The following is a 13,450-nucleotide window of genomic DNA, read 5'->3' as shown; positions in this document are numbered from 1 at the left end:
CTGTGCAACTTGACCCTACCACCAAACTACTCAACCTAAAACCTGATTGTCTGACACATGCCCAATTCAAGCTCTTTATCCAACTCCTTACAGTAGCAAAACAAACACTGGCAAAAGCTTGGAAGACCCCTTCTTTGGCAGTAGCTGAGACAAAACACAGAATGAACAATACCATGATTCACGCTAAAACGGTGGCTATTGAACGTAATCAAATTCCCAAATTCCATTAAATATGGCATCCTTGGATTTTACATTACTTACCGTCATCCTTTAATGATTCTGTCCTAATGCCATGGTAGCGGATTTCATTTGGATCATACTATGCCTCGCAGTGGCTCTTGGATCAACCTTGTGGACCCCCTCTGCTCCTTACCTTCTTCTCTACCCTTTCTTTTCGTCTCATTTATGATTTTGAAGTTCTTCATTTTTACAGAACATAGCCTTCTTCCTCAGATTTACCTCATTGGCTCTTCTTAGTCCAGACAAATATCTCAATTCAGATGTACTTTCTTACAATTTACTTACAACACATCAGATTTTACATAATTATCTATCATATGTTTTGTACTCTTACCAACTAGTGTAACAATGAGCTTCATAGCCTTTGTCATTATATGTTCAATAACGTATCTGTTATGTCTATTTTGATGCACTATATAAAATCTTTTGCAAGGAAATAGTCCAATTAGGGGATTGATTACTTTTTTGTTAGCCTTTCCAACCTTTATGGTGATTGGGGTGTAGATGAGTTTAGAGAGGTTTTAATTTTTTTTTATCTTTTTAATACATAAACAACTTAACTATTCCTTTATATAATGAGCTCAATGATGTACACATATTTATTTATTGTAAGCACATATACATGTAAAGCAAATGACACAGTCGGGTATTTCAACGTAGTTTGGTCCTTAGAACACAATAATGACCAAACAATCCACACAAATTATTAATAAATTGATTGTATGCTTGTTTTAATTGTAAATTAAGTAAGAGTTTCACTCAGAGACTCTTTATGTCACTTCTGTGTTCGTTATTTTGTTAGTAACTCTGGATCTCCGAGGAATGCACTCCAGATCATATCGACTTTCATAAATGGTGGGACATATTTGCCACTGGTTGTTTCTATAAATGCCTAGGCAAGTGTACACATCTGGCTTGTAAGTTAGTAGGCATTTCACACCTGAGCTGCGAATGACAGCATCTGTTTGCATGATGCTTTCCTCATCTGTAAAGTCACATGTATACACACATATAACATGTTTACTATCTGGCTGATAAGGACTTACTTTTGCTACACTAAGGCGACCTTCTATCACTGCAGTGGCTATTCCACGCCATGCATGGTCAACTTTAAAGCCTGTGTCTAAATGCATCAGCCATTTTCCAGATATTACACCATAATTAAGTGCCAATTCTCGCACTAGTTCATAGTTGATTTTGCGTCCTGTACTTTGAAGCTTGTCCCAGGCATCCTGAAGTTCTTTTCCACCTTCAATCTGTGGACAATAACCAGGGCCATACACAGCCAACCAACCCACTGGTCCAGATCCTTCCTCAGGATTACCAAAACGAGAGACCCTGGAAGGACGATACGTTTCTAGCCACTCTTCAAACTCAGCACGTGGAGTCTTTCTTGCATCAAAAATTATCCAGGGGTCCATATCAGCAGCCATTGCTTCTGCAGCATGGTCTTCTGATCCTTTTGACCACCTTTCTCCCTCATCGCAATCTGCCATTTTTGTACAGCTACCATGACAAAAACAGAAATACTGTTATTTTTACTATATGTTTAACTTTATTCCGTAAACATGCTTAGTGAACTGGCAAACACATGTTATCGATCTGGGGAATGTATCTTTATCATGCTGCTATTTATGGAGTTGGGAAGACATACATTGTTTTTGTTGGGTGGTTTAAAAAGCACTTTTTCCTTCACTGGATTGACATATCCATGAATTAGAATAAGTATAGACTTGGGCGTTTTTTCAACCTTGATGATTAAAGGAATACACAAAAAAAAAGAAGGAAATCGAAATTAAGTTGAAAAGCGCACATGAGAATAGGTTGTGTGTAACCACAGAAAAGGCACACTGTGCAATCTATGAGCCAGAATCATTACAATTGTTCAAAGCTCAGCTGGTGCAGCAGGGACCCGACGAGATTCAAACCTTGTATGGGCAGGCTTGGGTACAGCCAGCATGTTGAATCTTTCATGCAATTATTCCTAGCGAATATAGCTGTGTGTTCTTCCAGCAACACTGACTGTGTTGATAGAGGAATCAAGCGATTTTGGCCGGTTAAGATTCAGTCTGCTATCACAACTGAAGTACAACATTTCTACTAAGACATTAGTACATTAAATAAACAGTGTGTGGTGGACATGGTACAAGATTGTTAATTACTGACCATTGTGTATTGAACACAATGTAACCATAAACAATACAAAAAAAAGTTATGTTTAATATTAAGAGCTAAACTGGAAGCATACTTTTTTTTATCATAAACAATATAAAACATAAAACGTATTGTACCTCCTAATTGTGCCAAATCCTCCTTTGTGCTTCACAGAATCCCCCTCCAAGACACTGGAGCTCACATTGGGAGGGTTTCAGCAACAGCAGCAGTGCTGCCAGTCAAAAAAATTGTGGGCAGAACTGGGTGTGGCCAGGTGCTGATTGCCAAGCTACAGCCTATAGGAGAATGGCAACCCTGCTGTTAATTCAGAAGCAATGCAGCATCATTGCCACACCATCACAGGAAGCTGTATAAGGTGGACAATAGTAGGCTCAACAGGCATTTTTGAGATTTTGTAGGGGGACTAAAAGAAAACTGTAAATGCAGATACATGTTTAATCTAATGCTGCAGCACACTTTTTTTTTTTTTAATAGGAAGCCATAGTTCTACTTTAATAAACTGTATAAAAGAAACTGCAATGTCACCCTCCCAGCCAACCAAGGAAGACCATTTACCCTTAGCACTCGGGTAAAGCACTCGGGCTTTCAAACTGGGTTTGCAGCTGAGGCTTTTTTCAGGTGCTTTACAGGTGCTATTTTTAGCACTAAAGCACCTGAAAAACACCTCCAGTGTGAAAGGGGTCTAACTGTCAGACTATATCCAGAGGGAAGACACCAAATGCATCTAAAAGGGTCAGCCATGGCTACAGGTGACTGAAGCTTTAACAGTCAGAAAGAGGTCCAAGGCTCTAGGTGTTCTCCTTTGTTCTCAATATGAATAGTAGGTAGGGATGAGCCGAACACCCCCCGGTTCAATTCACAGCAGAACATGCGAACAGGCAAAAAATGTGTTCGAACACGTGAACACCGTTAAAGTCTATGGGACACGAACATGAATAATCAAAAGTGCTAATTTTAAAGGCTTATATGCAAGTTATTGTCATAAAAAGTGTTTGGGGACCTGGGTCCTGCCCCAGGGGACATGTATCAATGCAAAAAAAAGTTTTAAAAAAGGACATTTTTTCAGGAGCAGTGATTTTAATAATGCCTAAAGTGAAACAATAAAAGTGAAATATTCCTTTAAATTTCGTACCTGGGGGGTGTGTATAGTATGCCTGTAAAGTGGCGCATGTTTCCCGTGTTTACAACAGTCCCTGCACAAAATGACATTTCTAAAGGAAAAAAAGTCATATAAAAGTAATCGCGGCTATAATGAATTGTCGGTCCCGGCAATACACATAAAAGTCATTGAAAAAAACAGCATGGGATTCCCCCCACAGTCCATTACCAGGCCCTTTGGGTCTGGTATGAATATTAAGGGGAACCCCGAACCAAAGTTTTAAAAAAAAATTGCGTGGGGGTCCCCCCAAATTCCATACCAGGCCCTTCAGGTCTGGTATGGATATTAAGGGGAACCCCATGCCAAAATTAAAAAAAAAAAAAAGGCGTGGGGGTCCCCCTCAAAATCCATACCAAACCCTTCAGATCTGGTATGGATTTTAAGGGGAACCCCGTGCCCAAATTTTCAAAAAAAAATGGCGTGGGGGTCCCCCCAAAAATCCATACCAGACCCTTATCCGAGCACGCAATCTAGCAGGCCGCAGGAAAAGAGGGGGGGACGAGAGAGCGCCCCCCCTGAACCGTACCAAGCCACATGCCTCAACATGGGGAGGGCGCTTTGGGGTAGCCCCCCAAAGCACCTTGTCCCCATGTTGATGGGGATAAGGGCCTCATCCCCACAACTAGGGATACACCAAAATTTCGGCCACTGAAACATATCGGCCAAAAATGGCCCTTTCGGCAAAAAGCCAAAAGAGAATTCTTGCCGATACTGTCGCCGAAAATGGGGCAGGGCCTGGGCGGGGGGTGGGGCTCTGCCCCCGCCCCTGGTGCCGCCTATTAGGGGGGCTTCCTATATCGTAGAAGAGAGGAGAGCCGCCGACGCCTGTTTGACGCCTAGGACAGGTGATCAGTCTATCAAAGTGCCCAGACAGGGGGGAGCGGCTGTATGTGAAGGCGCGCAGCAGGGAACACATAGCTATTGAAATGAAAGCTGTGATGTTCCCAGCGCTGTAATCAAACAGGCGGCGGCTCTCCTCTCCCTTCACAGGCTGCACTACTGGGGACACTGGTTGCACTACTGGGGACACTGGCTGCACTACTGGGGACACTGTCTGGCTGCATCTGACAGGCACTGGTGATGCTGCATTGATCTCTTGTATCATGTCCGCAGTCTCTGACTCTCTGACCATGTCCCCAGTCTCTGACCATCTCCTGTACCATGTCCACAGTCTCTGACCATCTCCTGTACCATGTCTGCAGTCTCTGACCATCACCTGTACCATGTCCTAGGTCTCTGACCATCTCCTGTACCATGTCTGCAGTCTGACCATCTCCTGTACCATGTCCCCAGTCTCTGACCATCTCCTGTACCATGTCCTCAGTCTCTGACCATCTCCTGTACCATGTCTGCTGTCTGACCATCTGCTGTACCATGTCCCCAGTCTCTGACCATCTCCTGTACCATGTCTGCAGTCTCTGATCATCTCCTGTACCATCTCTGCAGTCTCTGATCATCTCCTGTGCCATCTCTGCAGTCTCTGATCATCTCCTGTACCATCTCTGCAGTCTCTGACCATTTCCTGTACCATGTCCCCAGTCGCTGATCATCTCCTGTACCATGTCCGCAGTCTCTGATCATCTCCTGTACCATCTCTGCAGTCTCTGATCATCTCCTGTACCATCTCTGCAGTCTCTGATCATCTCCTGTACCATCTCTGCAGTCTCTGACCATTTCCTGTACCATGTCCCCAGCCGCTGACCATCTCCTGTATAAAATGTTTTTAAAAACAGTCACTTTTGGTATCGGTTTTCGGGATCAAAGAAGATTTATTTTCAGTATTGGTTTCGGCACCAAAAAACACATTCGGTGCATCCCTACCCACAACCCTTGCCCGGTGGTTGTGGGGGTCTGCGGGCGGGGGGGCTTATCGGAATCTGGAAGCCCCCTTTAACAAGGGGACCCCAGATTCTGTCCTTCCCCGTGTGAAATGGTAACAGGGTACAAATGTACCCACATAAAAAGTGTGAAAATGGTAAAAATGACATGACACAGCTTGGGACAAGTCCTTTATTAAAAAATAAAAAAATAAAAATGTCCCACGGAGTCTTCTTCTTCTCTTGCTCTGTCAACGGACCGAAAAAGAAAAAAAAAAACGAACGCCGTCACCGATCCGCCTCCATGGGAGGCACCCGCCGTAATGACCGTCCTATCAGGTGACAGTTCTTTTATAACTGAGGGCGGGGCCACATGGTGATGTCCCCGGGTGACCCCGCCCCCCTCTGACGCACAAGGACATCCCTATGGCTTCCCCGTAGCTTCAGAGAAGGGCGGGGTCACCCGGCAGAGCAAGAGAAGAAGACTTCGTGGGACATTTTTATTTTTTAATTTTTTAATAAAGGACTTGTCCCAAGGCGTGTCATGTCATTTTTACACTTTTTTTTTTAAATGGTAGGGGTACATTTGTACCCCGTTACCATTTCACACAGGGGGGGCAGGAACTGGGGGTACCCTTGTTGTTCCAGATTCAGATAAGCCCCCCACCCGCAGATCCCCACAACCACCGGGCAAGGGTTGTGGGGACGAGGCCCTTGTCCCCATCAACATGGGGACAAGGTGCTTTGGGAGGCTACTCTCGTCCCCCCCTCGTTTACCTGTGGCCTGCCAGGTTGTGTGCTCGGATAAGCGTCTGGTATGGATTTTTGGGGGACCCCATGCCATTTTTTTAGGGCTGCAACTAACGATTATTTTCATAATCGATTAGTTGGCCGATTATTGTTTCGATTAATCAGTTAATAACCTTTAAAAAAAAAAAAAAAAAGTATGGCGTAAAATTTAGTTAATATTTTAAGTTTTAAAAAAAGGCAATTTATTCTTAAATATCTCTATGCAGCAGTAAATATAAATAACCAACTATATGGTTAGGGAGCAAAATATCTAATCCACTCTGAGAATAACCGACAGAAGAGATATACTGTATATACTTTTAGAGGAGATATACTGTATAAACTGTTAGAGAAGAGATATACTGTACATACTATTAAAGGGTGAATCTGATAAATATTATCTCAGAGATCAAATGTCTTCCTTAAAAAAAAAATGTAATTTTAAGAACGTTCGTTCAATTTTCTAATTGTTAGTGGGGTCAAGTTGATGTTCATTTTCAACCACAGTGACAGGAAAATTTGGAAATAGGAAACTTCTTGGTCAAAGGAAGTTTCAGACAGACAGTGTATGTGGTTTTCGTTCAGAAATGACATTCATTTTAAAAACAGAATGTTAAAAACAAGTGAAAATTTCAAACAACATTCTTTCATTCAGCGAATATACAAAGATTTTTCGTCTTGCTGTTTTTCGTTTTGCTGTGCGTTTTGGTTTTTGCGCATGTGATTTTGCGGCGATTTGCGTTTTTGCATTTTTTTGGCCAGTTTGTTGTTGGGCAGATTAAAAAACGCAAATTGCTGCAAAAACTCATTAAATGCTTCTCTGCAGCTTCTCCATTGAAGTATATTGAACCAAAAAAGCACAGTTTTTGCGTTAAAAAGTCCCTGACCCTTTCCAAATACGCAGCGGCTGAAAAAAGCATAGATGTGAACGTGTCCAATGGGAAACCATGTTAATGAACCGCAGTGCGCTTCTGCAAAAAAAGCACCAAAAAACACATAGATGTGAACCAGGTCTAAGACGTTTAGTAACATAATGGGGTTAAAAAAAACTAAAATTAGCCCTTTATAGTACAAAAAAAAGCAGATAATCACTACTGTAAGGGGTTCATTTTTTTACTGTAGAACTGTGAAAGTAACATCTACAGTAGCGATTATTTGCTCTTTTTGTACTATAAAGGACTCGTTTTAGTTTTTTTTAACCCCATTATGTTACTGGCCGATTAATCGATTAAGAAAGTAGTAAACGATTAATTTCATAATCTATTAGTGGTCGATTAATCGATTAGTTGTTTCAGCCCTACTTTTTTTTTAAATTTTGGTTCGGGGTTCCCCTTAAAACCCATACCAGATCTGAAGGGTCTGGTAATGGACTGTGGGGGGATCCCATGCCAATTTTTTCAATGACTTTTGTGTGTCTTGCTGGGACCGACAATTCATTATAGCCGCAAACTTTTAAATGACTTTTTTTCCTTTAGAAATGTCATTTTGTGCAGGTACTGTTGTAAACACTGGAAACATGTGCCACTTTACAAGCATACTATAGAGACCCCTCAGGTACAAAATTTAAAGGAATATTTCACTTTTATTGTTTCACTTTAAGCATTATTAAAATCACTGCTCCTGAAAAAACGTCCTTTTTAAAACTTTTTTTTGCATTGATACATGTCCCCTGGGGCAGGACCCAGGTCCCCAAACACTTTTTATGACAATACCATGCATATAAGCCTTTAAAATTAGCACTTTTGATTTCTCCCATAGACTTTTAATGGGTGTTCCGCGGCTTTCGAATTTGTCGCGAACACCCCAAATTGTTCGCTATTCAGCGAACACCCTCTGCCCTTGTCACCATAGTAGAATAAATAATGGCAGCACACAGATATAAACTTATTTGAACTTTGGTTTCCCTTTTATTTTAATTTCATTGACTACGCCAGCATCTCTCTGCCCAAAGACAGAAATTGACCTACTGCTTGATAGACAGCCATGACCACAGTCAAACTGGTACTGTGAGGCGGTAGTGTTCATCACTAAGCCACTGTGCCACCTTCTCCATAAATTAATATATCTTTGCTGAATGATATTACCCTGATATGCTTCCAGTTAAAGTAAGTACTCTAGTATTCTGGGAGATCTGTTTGATACATTTAAATCAGTGGGAAAGGACAATGCATTTTTGTCTGCTACTTTAAGGATATGTGGTTGATTGGGGGTATGTTTAAGTCTGGGTGCGTATTAGTGATTGCTGTTTGCCCAAATAAAGTAGTAATATCATCATGTGTGCTTGGTTTTATATGCGATTGATAAGGGATCGAAATAGATTTTTACAAAGCAGTTTAAAAAAAAAAAAAGATTTGCAATACCAAAGGGTCAAGCATCATCCTTGCTGTAATACATACAGTGCAGTTCTTGTGCTGCACTTTTTTTGTTTTTTTGCTGTTACATATGGTTTTCATATCTTGATAAAAGTTTTTTTTGCAATTGAACAATAGTTTCTCATTATTTATTGTAAAAAGACAATATGCCTCACAACCCCTAGCTTTATGAGAATATCTAAAGCTAAATATTTTTTTTCCATTTTGGATTAAATGGAGGGGGATTAAAACCACTGACATTTTTTTTTTTTGTTTTTTTTGTCATCTGTATCTCATTAGAAAGAAAACTCTTTACTTCCTGTGACTCAACAGAAAGTGAGAGGATATCTTTCCAATGTGAGGGAAATTTCCCGTTACACAATTGTCATGAGAACAAGTGTCCCCATTGGAACCTTTTCCCTCTATTGCTGTTCTGGTGGCAACTAAAAATGACTTACATTTCTGGTGACACTGGCGATTAGAGAGAGTGATTCTCCCTTAACTGGGACACAAACAGCAATAGATTTAACTCATCACCACTCGATCAAAATCTAAAAATGTTTTGTCTTTAGTTTTAGTTCAATATGAACAAAGGAAAAAAAATGCAAACTTTCCTATTGGCCATACTTGTGTAAAAAAACAAAAAAATAAACACAAATTGGATTATACTACAACTGTTTCAACGAGCTAAAAAAATTGTGGCAGTTGCATGCAACAAAAATTGATTTTGGAGCATGTACTATTTTCCTGCAATTGATTGCATGACTAAAATCTCCCAAGAACTCGCTTCCAATGTCTGTCATGTGTTTCAATGGAACCAATGATCGCTTGTGCTTTTAGCTCCACATGACTAAAAATCACCCATGTGTACCCTAAATTCAATACTTCCGCAGAGTGATTATTGGCTCCAGACCTTTGCCCTCTGGCTTAGGAATATTGGGATATTTTGAGATGGTTTCATGCTACACCTAACAATTTATTTATTTCAGGTACTTATACAGCACCATCAATTTATGCAGCGCTTTACATATACATTGTACATTCAAATCAGTCCCTACCCTCAAGGAGCTTACACTCGAAGGTCCCTAACTCAAATTTATACATACACATATTAGGGACAATTTAGACAGGATCCAATTAACCTACCAGCATGTCTTTGGAGTTTCGGAAGTAACCAGAATACCCGGAGGAAACCCATGCAGGCACAGGGAGAACATGCAAACTCCAGGCAGGTAGTGTCATGGTTGGGATTCAAACCAGCGACCCTTTTTACCTCTAGGTGAATGTAAAGATATCTGTACAGATAATTAATTCAAAAGTTAATCAAAAGTTAAATAAAATGTTTAGTAATGTGTTAGACTGATATTCTTCAAGACTGAATTGACCCATTGCGAATATTATGGAATAAGTGTTGACATTATTATTATTAAATATATTCTTAAGCAAAAGCTTTCAAAAATCTACCTGTGTTTGTATCAAATACTTACCGTAATTTTCCTTTCCTGACGCCAATCCATGGCAGCATACATATGATATAGCTCCACCCCTATATCCACACACAAGACCTGTCCAAATCTATAAAAGTCTGACAGAGCAACCTCCCCCATTCTCAGTACAAATATCAAGATCAAAAAAGGGAGGGTTCGTATGCTGCCATGGACTGGTGTCAGGAAAGGAAAATTACGGTAAGTATAAAAGGGCTGCTCCTTCTAATTACGGTAAGTATTTGATACAATTTTCCATTTTGATGCCAATATGGCAGCATACATATGATAAATAGCGAGCTAAACAGGGAGGGCTAAAATGTATAATCAAACTTTTATTACAATGGACATGGAGACCTGGACCATCATTCCATTGAAGTCCATTGATGTACAAGCCCTTGGATCTTCCCTGTAGCGCCTGAGGCAGGTGCACTGTGCCAACCAGCCTGCTACTTTGCAGTTATCTCCATAGGCAAATGCTCGAATTTAGAGATCTAAAAATGGGGCAGGTTGCTCTCAGTCAGACCTTTATAGATTTGCACAGGTCCTGTGGGTGGATATAGGGGCCGAGCTAATATCATATGTATGCTGCCATGTTGGCATCGGGAAAGTTGTTTTAAGTGAGGCAAGAGGTCACAGCAATACAAAATGATACATTGGCCAGGAACTGAACACAGATCTGCACATACATAAGCCCTACCAGACCTTATAATCATATGATCAGAGATCAAAGAGCATGCAAAACATATGGTTGTTAGATATACTGTAGTACCTACCTGGAAAGAAGGGGGGAGATAACCAGATATAGTAGTTAGAGCAGGGCAGCGCGCTGTGTGTTGTTTGAGCCCGTTGCGTTTTTTTTTATTTGGGGAGATAACCAGTGGGTGGAAAAGTGGGCTCATAAAAATAAGCAGCATTTTTTCTGTCAAAATGTGTTACAATATGTATGCACATTATGCGTACATGGTGTTTGAGTGTAAATGCATTCTACTGACCAGAATATTAACTTATTCTGGCAACTGAAGTACATTTACATGAACATGCACGCACCCGTGTTTTTACTGCTCAAAAGCGCCTCTCAGAACACACATTTGGTGGGTTTTTTTCTTTCTGCCTGTAAACGTTCCACTTCAAACACTCCTATAAATGCCTATGTGTTCATGGTTACATAGGCTAACATAGAGGTGCTTTTACGGGCTGAAAAATGAAAAGCTGATCGCCTATATATAAGCACTGTTTTTTTAAGCTCTGTGTGCATGAGGCCTTAATTAATTTACCTCCAAGTTGTTGTTGCCTAATTCCTATGCACTATTAAAGAGTGGTAGCCTACTAATTATACAGGTGTACACGGCTTTTATCAGGAATCATAGCAGAACAAAGGACCCATCATTCACCAGCGGCTCCTGTGGGGGTAAGCGCTACATTATTACACATGATTTATAGTGTCAAGAATTTGTGCAGTGCTTTACAACATGAAGGCAGACAGTACAGTTACAATACAATTCATTACAAGATGAATCAGAGACCCCTGCTTGTTGGAGCTTACAATCTAAAATCAGCTTCCACTAATGTATGTTGTATTGGTAATGCTGAGATATATATATATATATATATATATATATATATATATATATATATATATATATATATATATATATATTTTTTTTTTTTTTTTTAACTGTCTGATACATTTAGATCAGTGGGATGGGGCTGGCAGGGCATTCTTCTGTTACCCTGTTTGGACATTTAAATCAGTTACTCCATATCCAAAGGATTTGGAGTTGGTCTGGGTCCAACTAAAGGCTCTGTCACATGGGAGCAGAGCTCTGTACAGCATGAAGGGATGCATGTTTATCTTTTTTATCTAGCATGTAGCTGTGTGCAGGCAGCCTATACAGGTGGACATTTTTGCCATGTATCACAATGCAAAAGCAACTGGACTATCAGAATTATTTCTACATGAATTCTGGCCACCCGTTCATCCATTTTGTGACATCTCTTGTGATGGTGCCAAGTGTGCTTGCTGTTTTCTTTTTCTTTAATTTTCTTTTTATTTTATTTTTTTTTTTAGGCTTTTTTCACCTGCTGATTTGACCAGTGGCTCCACTCTGGATGAAGAAGCAATGTTTCGACAGAAGCATTGTCGGTCTAGGGGGAAGGGAGTGTTAAATGTGCTAGCAGATTAAGATACACTAACAAACTGAAGCTGAACTCCTGCTATCACTTTATAAACATCTAGCAATTTTGTCCCTTTTGGGATAAAGACTTTTGAGGATAAATGTTTTAATTAAATAAAAGCTAACCATTGTAAGCACCCCTGTAAGTTTTAAATGGCTTGTCTCAACCATCTACATTGAGGAAAAATAACCATGGCCAAGATCAAAGAGCCTTCCAAGGATGCCAGGGACAAGATTGTAGACCAAAAAAAGTCTGGAATGGGCTACAAGACCATTGCCAAGCAGCTTGGTGAGAGGGTGATAACAGTTGGTGCTATTATTCGCAAATGGAAGAAACACAAAATAACTGTCAATCTCCCTTGTTCTGGGGCTCCATGCAAGATCTCATTTTGCGGAGTTTCAATGATCATGAGAACTTGTCAATGATCTCAAGGCAGCTGAGACCATAGTCACCAAGAAAACGATTGGTAACACACCGTGATGGACGAAATCCTGCAGCGCCCGCAAGGTCCCTCTTCTCAAGATAGCACATGTACAGGCCCGTCTGAAGTTTGCTAATGAACATCTGAATAATTAAGAGGAGAACTGTGTGAAAGTGTGGTCAGATAAGACCAAAATTGAGCTCTTTGGTATCAACTCAACTCGTTGTGTTTGGAGGAGGAGGAATGCTGCCTATGACCCAAAGAACACCATCACCACCTTCAAACATTTAGGTCTAAACATTATGCTTTGGGGGTGTTTTTCTGATAAGGGGACAGGACAACTTCACCGCATCAAAGGGATGATGGACGGGGCCATGTACCATCAAATCGTGGGTAAAAACCACCTTCCTTCAGCCAGGACATGGAAAATGGGCCGTGGTTGAGTATTACAGCATGACAATGACCCAAAACATATGGCCAAGGCAACAAAAGGAGTGGCTCAAGAAGAAGCACATTAAGATCTTTGAGTGGCCTAGCCAGTCTCCAAACCTTAATCCCATAAAAAAAAAAAAAAAAAAAAGAGTTAACAAATGTCAGCCTTGAAACCTTAATGACTTGGAGAGGATCTGCAAAGAGGAGTGGGACAAAATCCCTCCTGAGATGTGTGCAAACCTAGTGGTCAACTACAAGAAATGTCTGACCTCTGTGATTGCCAACAAGAGTTTTGCCACCAAGTACTAAGTCATGTTTTGCGAAGGAGTCAAATATTTATTTCACTCATTAAAATCCAAATCAATTTTATAAAACTTTTTTGAAATTAGTTTTTCTGGATTTTT

The 13,450-nt window shown here is 40.5% G+C and overlaps 1 protein-coding gene across 3 annotated transcripts in view; it reads right to left on the bottom strand.

Annotated features, from left to right (window-relative positions):
- Positions 1–807: 807 nt before the first annotated feature.
- LG11H11orf68 (linkage group 11 C11orf68 homolog) overlaps positions 808–13,450 on the bottom strand; it is a 30,091-nt gene continuing 17,448 nt past the window's right edge. For 2 of the 3 annotated variants that reach the window (XM_073605220.1, XM_073605221.1), the window contains exon 2: positions 808–1,746. In XM_073605220.1, the coding sequence (XP_073461321.1) occupies positions 1,011–1,746 (736 nt within the window). In that variant the 3' untranslated portion in view covers positions 808–1,010. Of the gene's footprint in view, positions 1,747–9,677; positions 9,827–13,450 lie in introns of all 3 variants that reach the window. The other variant, XM_073605217.1, reaches the window with a different exon arrangement.

This window comes from Aquarana catesbeiana, linkage group LG11, assembly GCF_042186555.1.
Source record: "Aquarana catesbeiana isolate 2022-GZ linkage group LG11, ASM4218655v1, whole genome shotgun sequence".
In the NCBI taxonomy this organism is placed as follows: domain Eukaryota; kingdom Metazoa; phylum Chordata; class Amphibia; order Anura; family Ranidae; genus Aquarana; species Aquarana catesbeiana.
This window is presented reverse-complemented; position numbering and strand designations above follow the sequence as displayed.